This window comes from Camelus dromedarius, chromosome 14 (assembly GCF_036321535.1).
Source record: "Camelus dromedarius isolate mCamDro1 chromosome 14, mCamDro1.pat, whole genome shotgun sequence".
Lineage (NCBI taxonomy): Eukaryota > Metazoa > Chordata > Mammalia > Artiodactyla > Camelidae > Camelus > Camelus dromedarius.
This window is the reverse complement of record NC_087449.1, coordinates 6,587,874-6,611,515: the sequence shown is the minus strand read 5'-3', so window position 1 is coordinate 6,611,515 and position 23,642 is coordinate 6,587,874. Positions and strand designations below refer to the sequence as shown.

The 23,642-nt window shown below is 37.1% G+C and overlaps 1 protein-coding gene across 4 annotated transcripts in view; it reads right to left on the bottom strand.

Annotated features, from left to right (window-relative positions):
- Positions 1 to 23,642, bottom strand: part of COL24A1 (collagen type XXIV alpha 1 chain) — a 313,443-nt gene that overhangs the window by 56,007 nt on the left and 233,794 nt on the right. For all 4 annotated transcript variants that reach the window (XM_031465514.2, XM_064493377.1, XM_064493376.1 and 1 more), the window contains 7 exons: positions 23,554 to 23,607; positions 22,845 to 22,901; positions 19,797 to 19,850; positions 14,086 to 14,139; positions 13,922 to 13,975; positions 7,998 to 8,051; positions 6,738 to 6,845 (listed from right to left, as the gene is read on the bottom strand). In XM_031465514.2, coding sequence (XP_031321374.2) covers positions 6,738 to 6,845; positions 7,998 to 8,051; positions 13,922 to 13,975; positions 14,086 to 14,139; positions 19,797 to 19,850; positions 22,845 to 22,901; positions 23,554 to 23,607 — 435 coding nt within the window. The remainder of the gene's footprint in view (positions 1 to 6,737; positions 6,846 to 7,997; positions 8,052 to 13,921; positions 13,976 to 14,085; positions 14,140 to 19,796; positions 19,851 to 22,844; positions 22,902 to 23,553; positions 23,608 to 23,642) is intronic.

Sequence of the window (23,642 nt, the reverse complement as noted above, 5' to 3'; positions counted from 1 at the left end):
AAACAACACAACAGAATAAACAAAATAGAATGTCCAACAAACACTCTCAGGATTACTAGATACAGTTGATGACCTTCTCCTTGAAATATTCTTAGGTTTCCATGACAGTACATGTTTTTCTCCTATTTATTATGATCATTCCATCTCAGACTCCTTTGTAGTTTCCTCTTCCTCCTTTACCTGACTTCTACATGACAGAATTCCTCACCACTTGGTTCTAGACCTTCTTTCCATTGTTTACCTAATACTTGTGCTTATTTTTCTCCATTTGCTCCCTATATCCATATACTACCCCCTTCTCTATGTTGCTGTTTGTCCCAGGAATCTGACCCTCATGGACTGCATCACCTAGGTTCTCTTGTCCTCTGACTTCTGGTTGTAGTCAGCCAGTGGGATGCACCACTAGGATACTGAAAGGTAGGAGGAAAGAGAGGTAATACATTTATTTCTATTTCCTCCCAGCTTTGGCATTCTGTCAGTGGCTTCATTACTTTCACCTATAGCTCCTGTAAGATGCTCTTTTTCCAGCAGCTCCAGGTCCCAAGCTCTCAACCTGACATTTCTGTCCTTCTTCCTTTCAGGTTTAAGGGAAGTAACTGCTTCCTATTGTTGATAGTGTCTGGGTTTTCCCAACATCATTTATTGGCTGACTTAATCCTGTCTACATTTCTGTAAATAGTCTCTTCAAAATTCCACTTAAGTATTCCATCTACTTCCTAATGGGACTCAGAATAGTACATTTTTTATGTTGATACTTTCAGATTTATAGTTGACTTCTTCTTTGAGCTCTAGCCCAGAATATCTAATTGCTTACTTAACACCTCCACTTGAATTTCATAACCATGTTCATAAAATGTGGGCATTCTTCAGTGTCTGCTTTTTTAGTAATGGGCACTACAACGCATTGAGTTGAGTTTGGCTGATGGGATGTACTGTTGGGGGATTGGAAGACAGGAGAAGGAGACTGAAGTATTTGTTCCCCTGAGTCTCCCTTTGCTGAGTTGCAGTGGATTGCCAGAATTCTGCTACTGAAGGTCTCAACTCCTGCTAAATGGCTCCCTCCTATAAAAATAACCACTTTGTCTATAATTTGTTCACTGTTCCCTTCCCTGTGCCTCCTTCAGGCCTATGTGTTGTAATGGCTCCCCATTGCTGCCATCCCCTGGGTGCTTCAGCATCTCTCTTTGGTTTTCCTTAGTTCTGCCTGCATCTTTGTAAGTGGTCCCTTTATTACACCCTCCTCAAATGCCCCATTTGAGTGTGCTATTTGTTTTTAGGTAGATTCTGATACATAATCAGTAGTAAGAGTGAATCCAGGAAACTGACCCCCAAAATGGGATTCTAAGATTGGTTTGCTCATAATCAAGGAAAGCTCCGATAATTCCTTGTTGTGGGACACTAGTTATCTGTGGTATGCAGTGGCATCATGATTATTCAAATTAGCACTGGTCAAGTCACTAGATTTAAGTGCTGCTGGAGAGCACAGTGTTAGAAGAGTATGTGGCCTTGGCATGTATTCACTGTGGTGACTACAAAGACTGCATGATCAGAGGAATGATCTAGAGAGAATACACAGAGAAAGGGACAAACTGAAAGTCTTGCATGCTCAACTCAGAACACAATGGGGAGGGAGGGCATAGCTCAGAGGTAGAGTACATGCTTAGCATACACAGGGTCCTGGGTTCAGTCCCCTTACCTCCATTAAAAATAAATAAATAAATAAACCTAATTTATAACCCTCCCCCAAAAAACCAAAACAATACAATGGACAGTTAAAAAATCTCTGTGGCAGCTTGAAGGAGTCCTTCACCTCCTGCAGTCACAAGGCAGACATGGCCGAGGACCCAATCCACCTTAAGGTCTGTAGAACTTGCATACGAATACACCTTCGACTAGCCAGATCTCTCATGTACAAGGGCATGAAGAAAAGGAGGGGAACTCCAAGACAAGGGATGGGCATATTCGAGCAGACACAGCCAAGACTAAGAACTCTGAACCTCCAGTCCTTCTTAGTTTTCCTTGCTTGTCGAGGTAGCCCCCCTGCTCAAGCACCTGGGAGCACCATTAACAGTCTGATAGACTGGCAATTTGAAGCCTTGACTCAACTGTAGCCTACAGTCAATGAGGCTAAAACACTATACTTCTGGTCAAGAGGGCAGTGGTAGGACTAAAAGCTTGCATTCCGGGAGTGTTCATCTACGTTAGCTTTCCTGGAGGCTGCCATCTTGATTGGATCATTAGAACCAATAATTAGCCCCATCCAACAGCCTGTAGGGAAGCCTCAGGCCAAACAACATACCGGGTGGGAACACAGGAACACAGCCCCACCCATCAGCAGACTTCCTAAGCCACAGTGGCCTCTAGACACAGCCCTACCCACCAGAGGTCCAGGACCAAGCTTCACCCAGCAGTCAGCAGATAACGGCTCCTCCTGCCAGAAAACCAGCATCAGCCTCCAGTCCAGCCTCATCCACCAGGGGCAGGTACCAGAGGGAAGAAAACAACAATCCCACAGCCTGTGGAAGGAGCCCACACACATAGGCCAGACTCTACATCAGGACTGGCTGGACCCTGGCCCTAGGGTGACAAGAGAGGAGTGTACTGCTGGGATTCATAGAACATCTCCCACAGAGGTCCACCTCGCCAAGGTCGAGGAATGTAACTAAGCTACCTAAAAATAAAAATAGAAAGATAAACAATATGAAGTAACAGAGGAATATTTCCCAGGCCAAGGCACAAGATAAAATCCCAGAAGAAGTAAGTGATGAGGAGATAGGCAATTTATCTGAGAAAGAGTTTAAAGTAATGATGGTGAAGATATTCAGAGACCTCAAGAGGAGTATAGATGCACAGCGTGAAGTATATATATGTAAATTTAAAAAATGTGTGCAGTATATTGTGTATATGTGTTCACATGCAATACATTGTATATGTGCAGTCAAATTGTAACAATTCTACCTAATAAAACTGAAAAATGAAAAAAAAAAGAAATATAAGAATAAGGCTCCTTTATTTAAACAAGAATACTGGACCCTCTGAGTAGAAGAATCTAGGTAATAGTGCTTTACTATCAGAGAAAAGGTAGAAACAATGATCACAATAAGCCACGGGATGGAGTAGAATCAGGTGTTTTGACCTGCAGAGATCTGTGGTGGTGGTTAGTCGACCAAAGATCCATAGAAATTAAATATACCATATATCAACATATTGATACGTAGGTAGAAAAATTCTAGGTCGGATGAGCACAGTCCTAATTCAAGTCACTGTGCTTGGGATTCATGGCCTCCCACCCAATTCCCAGACTCAGGTCAGTTCCTGGACCAGAATCCCTTGACTGAAGGGAAGGCAGGTTCTCTTTGAGAAAGAATCCTGCAACGCGGTCACAGGTGTACACAGTGACCCTGCCTCAAGCCTTCTTCGGAGGGACTTGAGGTCATTACCAGGTGACTGAACAATGGGGAAAGAGAAACTCTCAGCCTTTCTGGGAGCTGTCAGATATTGGACTTGAACCGATGATAAGCCCTGGAAATCTAAAGTATCATCATGGCACTCTGGTCAGAGTGAAAGTTTATGAAGGTCAAGAGATAAATGGAGTTTTGGCCCCACTTTCTTTTCCAAGTGGATCCAGCAAGACTGTGAAGCCAGTTTTTTGTTTCTGTATTTCTTTCTCCAATCACAGAAGAGTGAAAATTCCTAACTCATAAAGTAAAAGGCTATTATGGTAGGAAGGGAAGAGACACACAGAAGCTCCTAAAGCTGTCCCTTCTTGCCCCCTCCCTGGGAACACTAAACCTAAGGTAATACCACATTCCAGCAGAAAACTGCATAGTAAACCACATCCCTGTGGAAAATTGTATACACTGCTGCCACAAAGACCTCAAAGATGCAGGAGCAGTGATCTTACCATACCCCATACCCATTTTACTCACCTATTTGGCTGCTGCAAACACCAGATAAGTCTTGGAATTATGTCCAAGACTTCAACTTACAAACTTAATTGTGTGTGGATGCCAACCACAGCTGCAGTTTCTGATATGGTGTCTTTACTAAACAGTATTGCCATTAGCAACAGCAGTTACTGACCTTGTAAAAATACTTCCTACCAATATTCCTATCAGTAAAGATCATCAGAAGAAACCTGCTTGCTTACACACAGCAGAGAGCTGCATCCCTTCAGTGCCTCATCTCAGTGATGTGTCAGCTCAGTTCTCCTCTCTGGCATAAAACAGACCAGAGGGATAACTTTATAGTCTTGATATCTCACAAAATATCATGCAGGTCCATTAAACTGAGGACATTATGCTAACCAGACCTGGAGAGCAGAAAAGAACAAGCACCCTAAAGATATGCCAGAGGACAGGATGAAAAGGTCCACGGGACTGCTCAGTGGAAGAGGTTCCTGGCAGTGAGGGCCTGGGGGTGTTATCAGGGTATCTCCTCTAAAACGGAGACAGGTGGTTGCACTTTGCATTCATTGCTCATCACAATAAAAGGGGTACAATGCGTGGTGAACCTCTCTGGACTTCAGAGTCAGTCTATACCACATTTGGGCATGCTGCTATAACCCATTTACTGGCTAGCCTGTAAATTTTTTTTTTTTTACTGTGTTAAAATATATATAACATAAATTAACCATTTTAACCATTTTTAGATGTATAATTCAGTGACATTAAGTACATTTATATTGTTGTGCAACCATCACCATAATCCATCTCCATGTTCGCAAACTGAAGCTCCGTACCCGTTAAACAAGTAGAGTTAAAATGAAATCAGTATCTTATTTGCATGGATTCTTTTCTGTTTTGGCTTTCTCTTAGCCATTATCTTACTGTCCTCATTATTGAAGAAGGATGCAGAATTGTTAGAAAATGTCTATTTTCTGTCTAGAAACTAGCAGCAGATAACAATCACTTGCCACATAGTTTTTCCTAACGCAAGAGGAAACGGTTCATATTTTTGTAGTCAAAATCCATGTTTTCATTCCATTTTTCAATTTTTAATCCTTTCTAGGGAGACCTTCGGGTATCAGACACATTACCAAAAAGAAGTTGTTTGCCACCATAAACTATTAAGTGACAAGTAATGGATGGCTGTGACCTGTCACCAATGTCTGATGAATATCTTCCATGTGGAATGTCTGAAATTCTTAGTAAACATACATATGTGGGACCCTGATTTGTAGTATTCCTATCTGGTATAAGTACCTGGATTATTATTTTATTTACATATGGTATTTTAGCCAGAGAACAAATGAGTTCCTCTTCCTAGTAATTAAATAAATCTATTTGCTATTACTAGTATTTACAATTCAGTTTTTAGCCTTTAAACTACTGGGCACAGCCACCTACATACCACTTCCATGATTAAACTTGTGTTCACAGCAAGAAATATGACATATTTTGAAATGTGGTTTTCTTTGTTTCAACTCTAAAAATTTTATTCAAAGCAATAAGGTAAGATTCACTAGAACACTTCCCAGTAATACAATCTGCAAAAATACACTTTCAGGCCAATTCAAAGTGTTTTACTGTTGTATTTTTAAAACTCCACAACCTCATTTTAAGACTATTACATGGTGAGCCTAGAAGGCAGCATAGCCAGGGCATGAGCTCCCTTGAAGACTGAGGTATGAAATGGAGGTCCTCATAACCAGACGGTTGTTAATGGCAGAAGTCTATAAAATATTTACTTTAATTAAAAACATCAGCTTGGCCGTCAAAAGTTTTCTAGGACTTAACCTGATGCTCTGATGTTCAGACATATTGCCTCCAAAACAAACAGAAACCACGTTAATACTCCTTAAAAATATTCACCCTTCCAGATAAAATCCAGCTAGGTACTTACTTCTAAAATAACTAAATTGGCTGGCTCATAATCCAACAGATTTCTTTTTTAAACAGATGCGATAACTCATTACAGTGAAAGAAGAATATTAATTTGTGCTTGGGGTTAGGTGCGACTCCATGCTACATGTGAGTAAACAACTAGGATTGATTTATTTAGGAAAAGAAAAACAGGTCAATAGATAACTATATCCAAATAGTGGAAATGTGAAAGGATACATTTTACTGGGTTTACTGGATTACTGAACTATGCAGTTAATTATTCTAGTATTTCAACTGGAAACACAAGGGATAATAAAAAAAATCTAGATTATGATGACTTTAGGGGAGGAAAGAGGAGAAATCGCTAAATAAAGAAAACAATATGATTTTAAATTTCTGATCAAATAAGTAAGGTGGAAAATTGCATAAAATAAGAATCAACATCACTGCATCACCACTAGATGCACACAGAGAAAGTGTTCACTCAGTCTTTGCAGAATAGTGAGTCTGCAAAAGCAAAGGGAAAATGAATTTGGCAGCACCTACCTTGAGTTACCACCAAGCCTTACATGTTCCAAAGGTGGCTTAAGACATTTGATGAACTCAAAACACAGGTTGTGTAGCTCCTAAAATTTTACCTCTTTATGGTTCTTATTTACAAGCTTTTATATGTGTAAAAATGATATAAATGTTGAATAATATGGGTTATTAGATATAAAACATCCAACAGAATGTACTCATTGACAGTCCCTGGAAATCATAAACACAATTTCAAATTAACTATTAAAGAAATGATTGGCTTAATCTGAGCCAACGTCAAAGCTAAGAAAGTCAGCCAAAGTATCAGTGGTCTTAGCAAGGAGACACGTATGCATCAGAAATAAAGAGCAAAGAGATAGTCAATCTACTCACAGGAAGTCCTCGTTCCCCTGGTGGCCCAGCTTTTCCAGGGTTTCCTGCAGTGCCCTCTGCTCCATGGTATCCTTGCGTGCCTTTCGGCCCAGGTAGGCCTGGAAGTCCCTTGGTGATTAGAAATTACTTGGATTACAGAGAGATGCTGTACAGCAGTTTAAATGACAAATACCTCTATACTTATTGGGGAAGGGGATTACATTTTTAATATCCTGTCCCGGGATAAATTTTCCTGTTTCTTGGATTCCTTAATAATTTTCTATTTGGATTCAAGAGATCAGGTAACTGTCCTTAAAAGTTCCCTATGCAACAATGCCAAGCTAATCAACAATTTGCTGCGTAACCTTTTCAGCTTTAGTGTCATTTTCTGGTATTTCTCCTTGTGCCAGCCCATGCTTCATCCAGCTGTGGAGGAAAGATGAGCCATATGCACCTGTCAGGTTAGGATACAGGCTGTCATTCACCATCTCCAAAACTTCCTGTTATATTATTTTCCCCAGAAACAAATTACAGCTCTTTTGGTTGCCACTTTGAATTAGATAATTATATGACTGAGTAAAAGTCTTAACATTTTGTTTCTACTCTTGGGCAACTGGATTTAACCTGTAGGAATTGCTGCTCTGAATGTGCTTATAATTTATGCTCATTTTTCTCCACTTTTTCTGAACCAACACAGGCTACCCAAAGCAGGCCCTTGGCTAGGGGAGACGAGCAGGAAGTCTTTGCTAATAAGCTAGTCAACACATGTTTGCCTGGCCAGAGAGGAAACTGATGGCTAAGGTAAAATTAATCTTTGTTCTGTGATGAAAGGATTTACAAGTTCTTTTTCCCCTAAGATTTTCTGTTCCATTTGCCAGGAACATGAGAGGCCGGGTTCTTCAATTAAAATCCGGCTCAGGTTTTTTTTAATCGTGCTTGAAAATCTCTGACCTTTGTCACCATTTAGTCATGACTCCAAGTTCCCTACGTTTTAGAGGTTCACTCTCAGAGAGTAGTAGCGCGAGTCCACAGAGAGGGCCCCAGACACCGGAAAATAGCAGCCTTCAATTGCACGGACTTCCGTTTCCACGGCAAGCTTGGGTTTTGAGCTGACGGTCATATTTTGTCTCCTCTGTGTTCCAGCATGAGTTTAAACATTGTTTTGAAAACAAATCTGATTTATCCAACACTTGTCATAATTGGCCCCAAACTTTTTGCTCGCTGAAGTTGCCAACTCTATCTAGAAAGACGATAAAGATGAAAAAGGCCTGTTTTACTTACAGGAATGCCAGGTTTCCCAGAAATACCAGGAGCTCCTTTTTTCCCCTTAGGACCCTAAAAATGAGAAGCACAGTTGTCAACTGAGTATAATAAACTCAGCTAAACAGAAGGCACAGAAAACGAGCCCCGAGCCCCGGACGCTCCAGCAAATACTGCCACTAACTAGGGCTTTCTCACTGGGACTGTCGTTCAGCTCTCCTGGGAGACATTTTCTGCCTCTGGAAATGAGGGAATTTGATGAGATAATCCATGAATTTCCACTTGGCTCCAAATTCTATGATTCAAGAATTTAAAATACGGTTCTAAAAGGGAACTGAATAGATTATTTAATAAAAGTCCCTGCTTCCAGGCAGGGCCTTTGCCTCCCCTTTGAAACTCATTAAATACTTAATTAATTCAGTAAATTATTAACTTAATTTGTTAACTATTACATATCAGGGATTCTGTTATGTGCTGGAAATGCTCCTGTTCACAAGGCACTTACAATACAGTGAGGGACATAAACCAATAACCTACAATGTGCTTATCTGGAACACAGAAAAGAACATACTGTGAATCAAAGAAAAGATATTTATTTCCCACAGAATTGTTTATTTTTCCATGTGTGAGATGTTCTAAATCATAACTGATCTAGCAGGAACTGGCCTGCCAGGATAGTTAGACGTCTGCCCTTGCAAATCATGCCATTGTTCTGATGATATCCTAAAATTATTTTAAGAAGAAAAATGTGGAAAAGAGTGACCTAGTTCACAAATGAGAAAAAGAAGCACACTGCCATTACGAGACACATTTCTCAAAAGTCATCAAAAAGTCTCAGGAACAGGATAATTCCACCCAAATGGGATGTTACACATGCTACTCAAATTTGAAGGTAATTGTGCCAAAGCTTCAACTTGACAACAATAACAAAATAGACAATTTCAGAAGATGCTGCATCTTCTGAAAATGAGCTCAAACATTTTAAGAAGAAATAGCATATGTAGCCACTAAGGAAAAGGGTATTTTCTGAAAGAGCTAAAAATCCGGTTTTGTTAGAATTTGATGATGGGGAGATACATGGATCAAGGGTTCTACCTCCAAGTTCAAAAACTGTTTTACTTGCTTTAAAAAGTTACTAGTGTAAAGTCTTCCAAAGGGAAGAAAACCAGAAAATGGGATAATTGGTAAACTAGCTTTAGTTGAAGTAAATATAATTTCTGGAGCATATGATCCCTATAATAAAATACATCTTTTAGAACACAATAAAGAAGTGAAAAAGTCAAAAAAAGACTATTTTAAATATTGAAAAAGTCTGATTTCAGTTATCTTGAATAGCACTAACTAAACAATATATATGTATGTTCATGTAAGACTGAAGCATTATTCTGTACACCATAAAATTGACACAACATTGTAAACTGACTATACGTCAATAAAAGATATATATATACAAAAAGTATATGAATCATGACAATATTTAAATATGTTAACCACTATTTTTTCCTTCACAAGTATTTCTCTTTATGCAAAGTGATAGATCTGTTTTAGACTTTTGATTTTCAAACTAGACTTTTTCTTAGCTTATGAATTTCAAAATAGTCCTCTGAAACTCATGGTGGGGTAATAGTTTGAAAATAATGTATTTTTTTTTAATACAAAAGCCTGATGTCAAAATATTAAAAGTCTATCTTTGAGTATCAGAAACCAAGTTAATAAAGGATTCAAGTCATGAAACTTATGCCACAAAGACCATATTTAGAAGAATTATAATAATGTAAAAGACAGTTTTTCCTACTTAAGGGGATATAAAAATCTTCATGCTGGAGAAAGGTAAGAAGAAAAGCAAAGCTGTAAAGACACTGATAGGGGTCTCTGAGAAGAGACCTTGACACGACTCTGCCCTCAAGTCCTGGGGTGGGTAGAAACAATAATACCACGTAAGTTTGGGGATTTGGGCACAGAAATGATGGCTAGGGAGAGTAAAGGCCCCATTGAGATGTCCTAAGTTGCACTGAGTGTCAGCAACAGAGTAGAAATTTCTGCATGAAATATTTAGGCCAGTGGGTTGAGAAAGTCTGAGTCCTCCAAGCACCCAGCACAGTGTGGGAAGCAGCAGACTCCTATGTCCATGTGGCCAAGAACAGTAGCCTACGGCCCTTAGAGCCCCATCTGAGGAAACCTTGCACCTGAGTTGAGAAAAGAGCTGTACGAGCCAGCATGGCTCAGAGATCTTCTGCCAGGAGGGCCAAGGTAGATGCCAACTTGGTGGGATAATGGCAGAAGGGGGCCAAAAAGGACGATGTGCATTTTAGTGGATGCTGGCTGAAGACCAACGTCACTTCCTATTCCCCTCCCCTACCACTGACACTCAGAATGTAACTGCAAACTTGAAAACAGAATGAATAGGGAAAACTCTAAATCAAATGCAGGATATTTGAGTGGATGGAGTTAAAGGCAGCCAATTGTCTAGATTTCCATCGGTTAGGTTTCTACCACCAGGCAGGACAGGCATTCAGGACAGAAGTCATGTTCCATTACAAGGAATATAAAGTTATACTTTCTGTATACCTGAGTTTATGGCTTACGGTTCAAGATATGCTACACATGTATGTGAGTATTTTATTCCAAACATTCAAATAATAAAATAAAAAGAAAGAGATTCACGTATCACAAATCGATTACATTTCGGGGTGACTATTATGTTGGGGGTTATTTCAGAACAGTTATATACTGTGCTCTAAAATCTATACATATGGGTCCAACAACATGAAAACTAGAACGTTACCACTAACTGGATGGGCATTAGGAAGCAGCTCCCAATAGAAAAACACTAAGAGAAAATTATGATTATGAAAATTATTTTTAAAGTTTACTTTCTTGCTTGTAATGGTCACTTGTGGCAAAATCCATCTACTGGACACAAAAATTGAGTATAACGAATAATAAAATAGTCTCTACTAAGGTGTTTAATTCAGGAAAGATTTCCTTATTCTAATTATTGTCGCCATAACTAAAAGGAAGTAGGCCAGTTGGAGAAACAACAGACACACAAGGCAGGTCTTAAATGCATCGAGATCAACAAAGTGTAGAACACTGGTACTTTTTTGAATTTGAGCATTAAAAAAATACCCTCGAATTTAGAATTGCTGGATAGTCTTATAACTAAATTATGAGCCAAACAATACTAATCTTACACAGAGGAGGTCTGTTCAGTAGGAAATTTAAGATTGGGCCAAAGACAAAGAACATATGTTGTCATATAAGGTGTTAGGAGATGATTAATTGAGTAAGGAAAAAAAAATTATCCTACCACCAAAGCCCAGAATTCAAATATAATAAAGCTAGAAGGATTCTCTGCTCTTTTCAAACTTAACTTACTCATATCACTTTATTTAAATATAAGTACCTCATAAATCAAGAAGCAGAATTTTCTATTCTCATAATAGGAAAGGTGAATGAATTTCATATGTAGTCTTCAGAGGATGTGGAAAATTTGTGCTTTTTCTTTTGTCTGCCTGGCTTTGAAAAACAGAGTAGCCTCCATGAAATCAGATCCGTTTAAACAGCTTTCCATTCATTGGGATTCTACTACTTCATAGATTACAAGAGAAAATAATGTAATTCTCTTGATAACAGAAATTTTTAAAGGTGCCCTTATAGTCCAAACACTCCTTTGTTTGACTTTTATTTAAATGAAGCTGAAGGACAGTCATCTCAACCCTCTGCTAGTTCTAACTTTGTTAGAGAGGGTAGCTTTAAAATGCAAACATAAGGGTGGGGGTACAGCTCAGTGGTATAGTGTGTGCTTAGCATGCATGAGGTCCTGGGTTCAAACCCCAGTACCTCCATTTAAATAATAAAAATTTTAAAATTAAAAAAAAATTTTAAAAATGCAGACATAGATTTAGAGAGTTAAGCAAGAATCATACTCTCTTTCTCTCTCTCTCTTTTTTTAACCAAAAAATTTCAGTTCACTAAAATCTGGAATTTTGTTTTGGGAGGAAAATAAGATTTTGGCTTGAGTCTCGGTATTTGAAAGCCATTATGGGATAGTTCACTGCATTTGCAATATAAAAGTCTTAAAAAATGTGGTGGTTTGCAACTGGCTTTGACTTGACCTGCTCCAAATTTTTCTTTATAGTTGTCCACAGTTTCAGGTCTGAAAGACCAATAAATGAATTAATTGTTTAAGTAAAAGTAATCATATTTTGCTTAATTTATAAGAGATTTTAAAGTAACAGAAAGCTGCTGTATAATAATGGGAGTCAGGAAATAAAGTTTCTAGTGTTGGTTGTCTTGCTAACTAGTTTTGTGATCTTAGGTAGCTCATAATCTCTCTGGGACTTAAACTTCTTCATCTGAAAAATTAGAGGGTTGTTCAAATGATTTTAAAGGGCCACTTCCAAATCTAAAAAACAAATTTAAAGCTTTTCAAAAGCAAGATGTCAGCAGTTGGACAGGATCCACCTGGCCATTCAAAATGTCCCTAGTGAATAACACATAGCCCGTGATTATTCTGGTAACAATTACTGCTATTTGAAATTCTAAGAGGCTTAACCGGGACTGTGTGCCAGCACTGCCCAAAGTGGGAAAAGAACTAGTCCCCCTGGGTCACACAGGCTTTAAACCAGGACTCCTCAGCCCCTTTCAGCTCCAGTCCCCGGGTGTCGACCATACAGGCTGGAGCTGCAGTTGCCTTAGGAGGAATATTTGATTTTCACTGATATTATTTTAACAGATACTAAGAAACATCCAAAAAACTTCTTCCTGAGATATGTCAAAAAGGAAAAGGGAAACACTGAGAATATGAAAATACTAATTGTAAAATACTAGAAATTTTAGGATCAACCCTTGGGAGAGCATTTGCATCCTTAGGCACTTAATGCAAATATCAGAAAGTCACATGAGGGCAGTGGCAGTGTTCTAGGTTCATGGCTTTTTCCACTACTTTTTCCAGTTTGGGTATTCAGAATTCTAAGTGAATGAGACAACTGTATTCTTTCTCTGCACTTTTTCTTGTTCAGGCTTGCCTTTATGGGATTTTTAAAGTTTATTATTTATTAGCTCTTAATTATTAAGGATCCTGACAGAGTTACTAGGTAGATGCCAAGACTGTTTAAAATGGCTTCTACATGAATGAAAATCTATTATCTGGTTCAATCCAATTTTGTTAGTTACTCACACAAATGGGAAACACAAGTATGGGTAAGGACAGCTTAACACATTAGGAGAGACATGGTCTCTAATTCATTACCTTTTCTCAATTCCCACCTAATTTATTATTAAAGTACAGTACATTTTCTTAAGAACTTAATTTTAGATCAATAGCACATGAAGTCAGCATGCCATGAAAAGTAGGGCAGCTATGAACTGATGGTACAAATCACAAATCCAGTTGTTACAGAAGGTTGAGGCACTATCTATCGATGTACAGGGAAAGAAATGGCTAAATTCAGTAAGTCCACAGATTTTTAGTTTGCTTAATAACAAATAATTGATTTGTGTTATGGAAAAAAAAAATCTTGTAAACCAGCTGTGAGTCTCTGTCGTACAGTCAAACTATTTCCACCCCTGCCTTACTGCAGCAACTAAATAAGGGCGACAAATACGTTTCTAGTCTGCAATGCTGGTTTTAAGGCTTGTTGGGAGTTCTGCTTGAAATCCCAAGGAAGGACAATTAGTTTGGGACAACTTTAGTCAATTTTCTTAAAGCCAGAGCAGGCTGCTGGTAAAGGGAAATTTGAATGGCAGTCAAAACACATGAATTAACCAATAATCATGTTTTAGTGCAATTATTAACAAGTACCCTGTTTAGAGGCCTGTGGTGACTCCTGCTCTGAAAGGATGGATGAGCATTTAAGTTACAATGAACAGCAACTCCCGGTGCCCCTGCTTTCTCAAGCCAGGGATAAATTTCAAATTGTTTTAAAGCAATTTCAACTTACTTCAGATCCTCTCTCTCCTTTAAGTCCTTGTTCACCCTGGTCACCTGGCTCACCCTTTAATAGGAACCAAAACAGAAATCACATATAAGGCAGAGACAAAATAAGATCTATTAACATTAATGTTTTTAAATGCCAGAATCACAAAGCATGCTTTCAAAACATACTGGGGGCCCTTGTTGTCCAGTGGCACCTCTTGGTCCTGGTGTACCCACATGACCCTATGAATGGAAAAGATTGTATTATTAGAGTAAATAAAGACATGTGACTTAGAGAACAAGGTAGTTATCACTTAAAGTGGTAGCAAATTGTTACAGAATTTAATTTAAATATTATAGAGATTATGATTCTCTCTCGGAAATAGTACTGAACATAATAGCCATCAGATATTATGATAACTGAGAAAGGGTATAGACTTCTGTTTCACTTTTTCCACATAGGTTAATATAGTGGGTTGAAGGATGGCCCACTGAAGCCAAAAGATGTCTATGCCCTAATCCCCAGAACCTGTGAATGTGATCTTACTTGGAAAAAGGATCTTTGCAGATGTCATTAAGTTCAGGATCTGAGAAGGAGATTATCCTAGATTATCCATGTTGGCCCTAAATCTGCTGACAAGTATCCTTGTAAGAGACACACAGAGACAGACAGATATAAGCAAAGAAGGTCATGTGAAGACAAAGGCAGAGATTGGAGTGGTGCAGCCTGAAGTAATGTGCCAGCCTCTAGCAGCTTGGAAGGAGCAGGGACAGATTCTCCCCTAGAGCTTACAGTGAGATCACCGCCCTACTGGTATCTTGCTTTTGGATTTCTGGCCTCTAGGACTGTGAGAGAATAAATTTCCACTGTTTTAAGCCACCTGGTTTGTGGCAATTTGTCACAGCAGGCTCAGGAAACTTAATACAGTAAATAAATGAATAGAGAGTTTGAGAACAAATTTCTTTTTTCAACCTTTTCCCACTGTGGAAGTGTACTTGTGGTCTCCATTTTTACAAACTCAAGTTCACAGCCATTTAGAGAGTAGATTTACTGGTCTGAAGACTGGGAGTCGTTACCATACATGCCAAGACATCAAGTGACTGTGACGTTCAGCGATCTGCCATCACCCCAGTTCTACCGAGAAGGGATGCTGACCTACCACATTTCCCTTGTCAAGTGTGTGAACAGAAACTAGCAACAACCCAGGGGCATGTCAGGTAAGTTACACAGGAAGCACTCCACATGTGATCTCTTTTATCCCCTTCCCTACTGTCCTCTCTTCACTTCAGATTCCTTTCTTCCTGTGTATTATAGAAAGAATGCCGCCGAATGCCGCCGGAAAGACAGTTATCAGGTCATCTCCTTTTTCTGGGCCAGGAGAAGAAAGGCCTACATACCTGAGGCTAACAATATTTATTCCCACAGAAAGATCAACTGAAGCCTTGTTTGCATTCTGCAAGGCAAATATTTATGGTTTTAAGATCCAACTTCCTGATAAAGGAAATGAATCCTGTTTAAGGGAGTGAGAGAGAGAAAGCTGCAAGAGAGAAAGGCTAATTTGGAAATCTTACTACATGGCCATAACTAAAGAGAAAACCGTTATCACCCACGACCCTTACCAACAGCACATGAGCAGAGTCAGCAAGAAACAGAATCAGGTCAGTCAAGATGGAGCTGCGTTCAAGCAAATATGACTGCGGGAGGTCGCTTACTCAGCAGGCTCAGGAGAGCAGGGATTGCTGAGAAGCTGGGATAACAGTGAAGAGACAGTAAGAACTGAATAAACGACAAAGTTCAAAACCATCGAGGCCTATTGTGGCTCCACCGCTACTCTTACCTGTAGTTAGAGACATTTTAATTTTAATTTTAATTTTTTTCCAGATGTACAATTTGATGAATTTTGATAGATGTATACACCTAGGAAACCATCCTTTTAGAATGATCATAGGAGAGCCACCTGCCTCTCATGGCTTTGTGATGTCTGGATACAAATCTCACAACAAAACAAACTTGTTTTCCAAGAGCTTCACTATAATTCCTCTGGTCCTTTCCACTCCAATAAAAATTAACAGACTATTTTTCTGCAGTGGCAAAAATTAAATATACTGTAGTAAATATTATTATTAAGTTACGTGGGCAAGATTATGGGAAGTGATTGATTTTTTTTTTCCTGATGATTTTAGTGATGGGATGTGTTGGATGGCCGAGGGGAGCTTGGAGAGGATTGTATATGGGAAGCGATGACAAGATGAAGTCTGAAGGATGCATGCTCCAGGCAGTAATGTAAAAGGAAAGCGTTTTGCAGAAGAAAGAGCGTGGGAGGCTAAATGGAGATTCATCTAACACAGCATGCTAAGTGGAGAATAAATTTGAGAGGGCTATGACTGGGGATAAGGAGTCTAGTTAGAAAAATATAAAAATAACTCAGGCAAAAAACGATGAAAGACTAAAGGAGGGCAAAGTGGAAAGATTCCAGATATATTTAAGGGGCCCAAAGCAGCAGCCAATTGAGTTTGAGAGGTGAGAGGGCAGAGAAAGGAAAGAGAGGAGGGAGGGAGAGGAGGGAGGGAGAGGAGAGAGGGAGAGAGAGAGAGCAAGAGAGACAGAGAGAGACAGAAAGAGGGAAGATTCATTTACTGGACATCTGGATGTCTTGTGAAACTCTTCACCAAACTAAGGACACAAAAAGTAGCAGATCAGATTTGGAGAGGACGCTGACACCGGTTTAGACACGCTGTGTCTGAGTTGCTGTGACGATGCCTAACAGCTGCTTGAATCTGCATGTCTGATGCTAAGGAGGGAAGGCCAAGTGAGCATTTAGTTCTTCTACTGTATGCAAAGAATTCTATGGCCTTTGCCAAACCAAAGTAAAAAGGAGTTGAAGCTAGATCATGATTTATTTACTGTATTTTTAGGGCTCATCGCACTCAAATTTAGCCTGATTTAATCTTGGGTATATGTGTTTCTGCTCATATCTTTAAAAAGTAAATACTGACAGTATAGTGCTCTTATTCAAACCATGTTCTCTGACTCTCTCAAGCCTCAGATTAATTTATCTTGACATATATGATGTATAGTTTACTGGATGACAACTACATCTGTTTTTATACTGATAAAGCACTCTTTTCTCTCTGAGTGATATCCATGGAATCAAGGAACGAGTTTGGGTTGCCTACTGTTAAATTCATGGCTCCTGGCCCACAGAAGACTCTAAAATGTATGCTAAATGACCAGAGATTTAATTATACATAACACATAAAATGTGTCATATAGAATAACGCCTAATAAATATTTACCGATAATGAGTAACACACTTGACTTTTATGATTCTCAGTTTCTTCCAGAGGAAAAAATAACAAAAAATGGTGAGGATTACAAAATGTAACCAACTGTTTCAGCTGTTCATAGCCAAATGGAAGCAAAGTTTTCATTATTCATTCCATTTTTTTCTCCAAACATGAGTTCATCATAACTGTAAGAATATTTGTGAACATAAAAGTTTAAAAGCTTTGTGATTATTCAGCCATAAAAGGAATGAAGTATTGATATATTTTACAATATGGATGAACCCTGAAAAACTTATGTTAAGTGAAAGAAGCCAGACACAAGAGGCTATGTATTGAATGATTCTATTTGTATGATGTGTACAGAATAGATAAATCAAGAAGATAGAAGGCAGAGTAGTGGCTGCCAGAGGCTGGGTGAGATAGAGTGACTGGTTAGTGGGCATGGAGCTTCCTTTTCTGGGTGGTCAAAATTGTTCTGGAACTGAGTAGTGTGCGATTGTTGTACAATATTGCTAATGTACTAAATGTCTCTGAATTTTAGACTTTAAAATGAATAAAATGGTAAATTTCACATTATGTGCATTTTAGTACAATTTAAAAAAAAAAGCTTGGTGATAATGCTAACCATCAGTTTTCTAGAGTGAAATGATAGTATCTACAGTGCCCATATAGAAAAGCAAACAATTTAAAATATCACCTAAGGCTACAACAGAACACTCTAACTCTAAGTAAAACATGGTTCCCCTGGATGAATCAAACTTACGGTTGGGAAAATGTGCCAGGGGATAAGTGTGGGTATTTCATGACTTAGATGTCTAACCAATAAAATTACTGTGGTTGCCTGGTACTAAATGGATTTTTAAAATAAACCCATCAGTGAATGATCAAATGACTCCTAAAGCCTAAGAACATAGGATAGAGTAAGACAGAAAGAAAACGTGGCTCACACTAGTTCATCAAACATCCACAACTGAAAACTGTATCAGGAGTATTTATGGAATGAAGGAGGAGAAATCGATTCCATAGTGAGCCTAGGGGAAAGCTTTCCTCTCATGAAGGATTTTTGAAGAATATACGACTTTCCAGAATGAAAGGGGCAGGGTTTTCCTTCTTCTGACTAGGTGAAGACATTCTTTTCTTCTTCCAATAGAACAGTTAATTGTTTGTTTGCAAATAGACATGCTCGTTTAGCTACTGACTAGTTGGTAGAGGCCAAAAGAAGATGCTAACAAGAACCTGATTTTCCTCAGAATGTGTGGAGAAATCATGCACAGAAAAAGCTAAAGAAGTTTAAGAAGGTTCTCAAATTATGCTGGAAGCAGTGGGTTTGCTTCTCAACCTAAAGAAAAGCTGATTTCAAGTAAATCTACTGAATTCCTTGGATTAGGAAGCACTGTAGAAACAAATGGTATATAAACTGGAGACAGAACATATACGATATATCTTCTAAAAATGGTTCTCTGAAAATAGGAAAAATGTAAGATGGCCACCCCATCAATTTCACAAACTTTTAGAACTACCTTGGACATTTGCTTCAAAGAGGGTTTTAGGAAGTGAGAGTTGATTTTTCAGATTTCAGGCTTACGAAAATCAGCTTATAAATGGTAATTATCTACCTACCAGCTTGTCCATTCAATCTGGCTACCTAAGTCTTCATTTTACACATAAGGACAAAAAAATTTTATATAATGAAAGGTATATATTGGATCAAATATCCCATCAATTCACTGTTAGAAATGAATTATGTTTATGTACATATTGTATACTAATTCGTACAGGGCTCAGAACAAGACAGTGTACTTTTAAGCTGAGGAGCTAAGATACCTGCATATTAAAAATACTTAAAGCATCAGCAACAGTAGATGCTAAAATATCTGTGATGAATAACTTCTGTTAACAGTAAATATTACAGGACGACAGAAGAGGGAAAGATTGTTGTTCGAGTGGGTCAGGAGAAAAGGGAGTCTGAATTAGATTATAAAGGATAGCTAGGATTTATGTAAGTAAAGATTACATTATTTTTTGAGTAGGCAGAGAATGTTGTGAGCAAAGGAACAAGACAGCAACTACAGGGAGAGAGTTAGCAAGTGACCATTTTGTTTAGCATGTGACATTATAAACAGAAAAGGAAGAGATATAGGGCAGGAATACAGAACATCCTTGACACAAATATTAATAAAAATGATGAAATACACTGATGGAAAAGACAAGAGTCTTACTCTCATGGATCTTATATTTTGTTGCAAGAACACAGACAAACCAAACCCCAAATGTATAAAAAGTTGGTAAGATAACGTAGATAGCATTAAACGTCATGAAGTAAACAGACCAGAGTAGTAAGATATAAAGTGACAGACAGAAAGGGCAGTTGGAGAGGGCCTCTGAGAGAGTAACATGTTGGCTGAGATCTGAATGATATGAAAGAAACAGCAACAGAAGGAGACGAAGATACTTTCAGAACAAAGGGAGAGAAAAAACAAAGAGCTAGGCTTCTTCCAGATCCAAAACATAAAACATTAACTCAATGATGCCTGTTTTCATGGGCAACTGATCAGAACCACAGAGAACCCTATTCAAAGTTCGAAGCAAGGGGTAAAATTTGCAGTAATTACCTTATATCCCTCTGCTCCGGGCTCTCCCCTCTCTCCTTGCTCCCCCCTTGGCCCCTACAGAGACCACAGGCAAAAACAATCAGTCTCACAGCTGGATCTAAGTATTTGTGAGTGCAGACAGATGGTAGTCAGTGTGAAACACTTTTTTCTCCAAAATATGAAACCAAATGGATAATAATTTCTTCAGTTCCACTAATTTCAAAAGATTGAATTTCAGTGATACCAAGAACATCATAAGCACTGAATTATTTAAAGGAAACTTCATAATGATTCTGCTAGAAAAAATACTGAAGAAATGAAGTGCAATTAAACAACATGAATTTTCAGATGAGCAAAGTATGTTATATATCAAAATAACTTGCATTTTTACTTAATGTAAAAATGACTGAAAAAATTTAAGCAGGATCATTCAGCCACTTAATTCCATTAGTTAGAAAATATTATATTTAATAATCTTTTTAAAAGTTTCTAAAAGCTAATCTTACTTTACTATTCATCAGAAATTCTATTGTTTATTATTTAATCTGTGAAATTTTAATTGTTAAGATATAAATTAACCTAATAAAAATTACACTTATTCATTTTAATCCTTAAGGTAGAAACTAATCTAATAAATTTGTACTTTTAACTATTTCTAAATATTCCTAGTATAAAATCTTTGATATGATAAACTGTTCAAATTATTTATTCTAAAATGCACTTGAAAAATTATCACATATTAGGACCTACTGTCTGAAAAGAAACACAAATTAAAATTATTAGCAAAACCATAAAATTTATTATGGGCCATTAATTGATAAACTTTAACTTACTCCTATGTGGATAAAAATATTAGACATAATGTGAAGACAATAATCTCTGACTCTGCTTTAATTATTTAGAATATTCTTGGTATAATTTTCCCACCTGTCCCATGCCTACTAGATAAAGCCATTGTTATGTTAGACTTCTAACACACTTATTACATTTCAGTGACATTCTCTAATCCTGGCATACCTGAATCTGGGGAAAACAAGCACAACTATACTCCATTTGCCCGTAGTTTTCCATTTACTTTTAAATTTCTGCACTATTTCCACATTTTTGTCTCTCAGAGGTTTAGCAAGACTAGAATATATTTGATTAAGAATTAAAAAAATCGTTTTATCTCTTAATGATTATTTTCCTAAATTCCTATAAGTTTTAGGGTAACTTGGAACTCTTTTTTTCAAATTGAGGTATATTTGAAATACAGTATTATGTAAATTTCAGGTATACAGCATAGTGATTCACAATTTTAAAGCTTTTATTCCATTTATAGTTATTATAAAATATTGGCTATATTCCCTGTGTTAGCTTCCCTCTTCCCACTGGTAACCACTAGTTTGTTCTATCTGTGAGTCTCTTTTTTGTTATAGTCACTATTTCATTTCATTTTTTTAGATTTCACATATAAGTGATATCATATAGTATTTGCCGTTCTCTGACTTATTTCACTTGGCACAATACCCTCCAATCCCATCCATATTGTTGAAAATGGCAAAATTTCATTCTTTATTATGGTTGAGTAATTTTCCATTGTATATACAGACTACATCTTCTTTATCCAGTCATCTATTGATGGACATTTAGGTTGCTTCCGCATCTTGGTAATTGTAAATAGTGCTGCTATGAATATTGAGGTACATGTTCCTTTTCAAATTAGTGTTTTTTTTTCTTTCTTTTTTTTGGGGGGGTGGATATGTACCCAGGAGTAGAATTTCTGGGTCGTATGGTAGTTCTATTTTTAGTTTTTTGAGAAACCTCCATACTGTTTTCCACAGTGGCTGCACCAATTTACATTCCCGCCAACAATGTACAAGAATTCCCTTTTCTCTGAATCCTTGCCAACATTTATTTGTGTTCTTTCTGATGATAGCCATTCTGACAGGTGTGAAGTGATATCCCATTGTGGTTTCCATTGCATTTCTCTGGTAATTAATGACGTTAAGCATCTCTTCATGTGCCTGTTGGCCATCTTTACGTCTTCTTCGGAAAAATGTTCAGGTGTTCTGTCCATTTTTTAACTGAGTTGTTTGGTGTTTCTGCTGTTGAGTTGTATAAGATATTTTCATATTTTGGATACTAACTCCTGATCAGTCATATCATTTGCAAATATTTTCTCCCATTCTGTACATTTTCTTTTAGTTTTGTCAATAGTTTCTGATAAAGAATTTTATATATTTTTATAGATGAGTATACCTTTATATGAGGTGGCTTGATTTAATCAGACAACTTTAGAACTTTTCCTATTTCTAAAACAAAGTACACCTTTCAACCATCTCCAAAGAGTCAGATCAAAACCTCAGTAGTGACTACATATTCTGATTGTTCTGTTTTAGGATTCTTTAATCCTATATGATATCATGTGAAAAATGGAAACTTTAACCAATTGTATTTATTTCTGTTCCCAGGATTTTTTGTATTACCAGTTCAATTTACATACATCTTTAAGATTGTTTTAGTCAAATATGAACACAGAGACATATTTAGATAATCAAAGCTACAATAGCTACCCTTCAAAAATCGTGGTTACAGCTAATCCTTAAAATGCTTAATGAGAAGACTATAGATCAATGATCTTTAAAGTATTAGTTCTAATAACTAGTTAGGTGAGTTTTGATATCATTTGGTAACTGTGTGTAAATTACTATAAAAAAGAATACAGGTTAGGTTTTTTTAATACTTTAAAAATAAATCTGAATTTGATTTATAAAGAAATATCTGTCTTAAATGTCTAGCATATGTAATTTTTTGATAATCTCTGTAAAAAGTTATCCTAAATTTAATGCTGAAAATCAGAGTTGGAAAGTTACTGTATTAAACTTCTATATTGTGCTAAGGACCTTGATCTGGCTATAAATAGTTTCCATATTTAGATTATGTGACTGTAAATACTACTTTCATATAAAACCATGTTACAAAAGTAATAACATAAGACTCCTTGAAAAGATGTGATTGGTGTTGTGAATCTATGATGGTAATTGCATTTTATCTTAAAACATCAAATAATTTTAGAAAAAAACCTACTGGTTCACCTCGAGTCCCAGGTGGTCCTAGGACTGTGTTATCTTCTCCTGGATAACCCTATATATTAAAGATAATGATTGATGAACAAAGCCAAATTAATAAAACAAACTTTAAAATACAAAGCCTATTATTTTCTAATATGTTATAAAATAGAGAGTCTGGTTTTATCTTTTTAAAATGAAATTTTTTTACCTATAAAATTTAGCATATGATACTTTATACCAGTTGTAATCCGTACGTACTTCTCCTTGGAGAAGTGTCAATTTGCCTTAATTACATAAAAAGCAGCTTACTAATTTTCTCAAAGTATCATGTTTCCAATGATATGACAAATCAAGAGGTGTACTGCTATAATTATTCTTAACTAATAAAATATTTAACTATAAATGTACTATAGTCATTTAATCTAGAGTCTCACAATCTCTTTTAATAAGTACTTAATATTATTGTCACAAAGTTTTACAGATTGCAAACCACTGTAACATGTATTATTTCACCTCAATTGTGAAACAAACTTTCAAAGATATTTTAATAATTTATTTAAATTTTTGCACCTTGATATTTCTTTTTCTTCTAGAATTTGCAATACATTCCAAGTTGAAAAATGCTTCTTTTATTCTTTGAAAATGTTTCCATGAATACTTTCAGAAAGAACACATCTATTCAATGTTTAATTTTAGGATTAAAAAGTCAGTAAATACACACACACCTTTTCTCCTTTAGGTCCTGGCAACCCCGACAGTCCTGGTTGACCTTGATGGCCCTAACAGAAGGACAAGTAAGTAGACATTATCCATA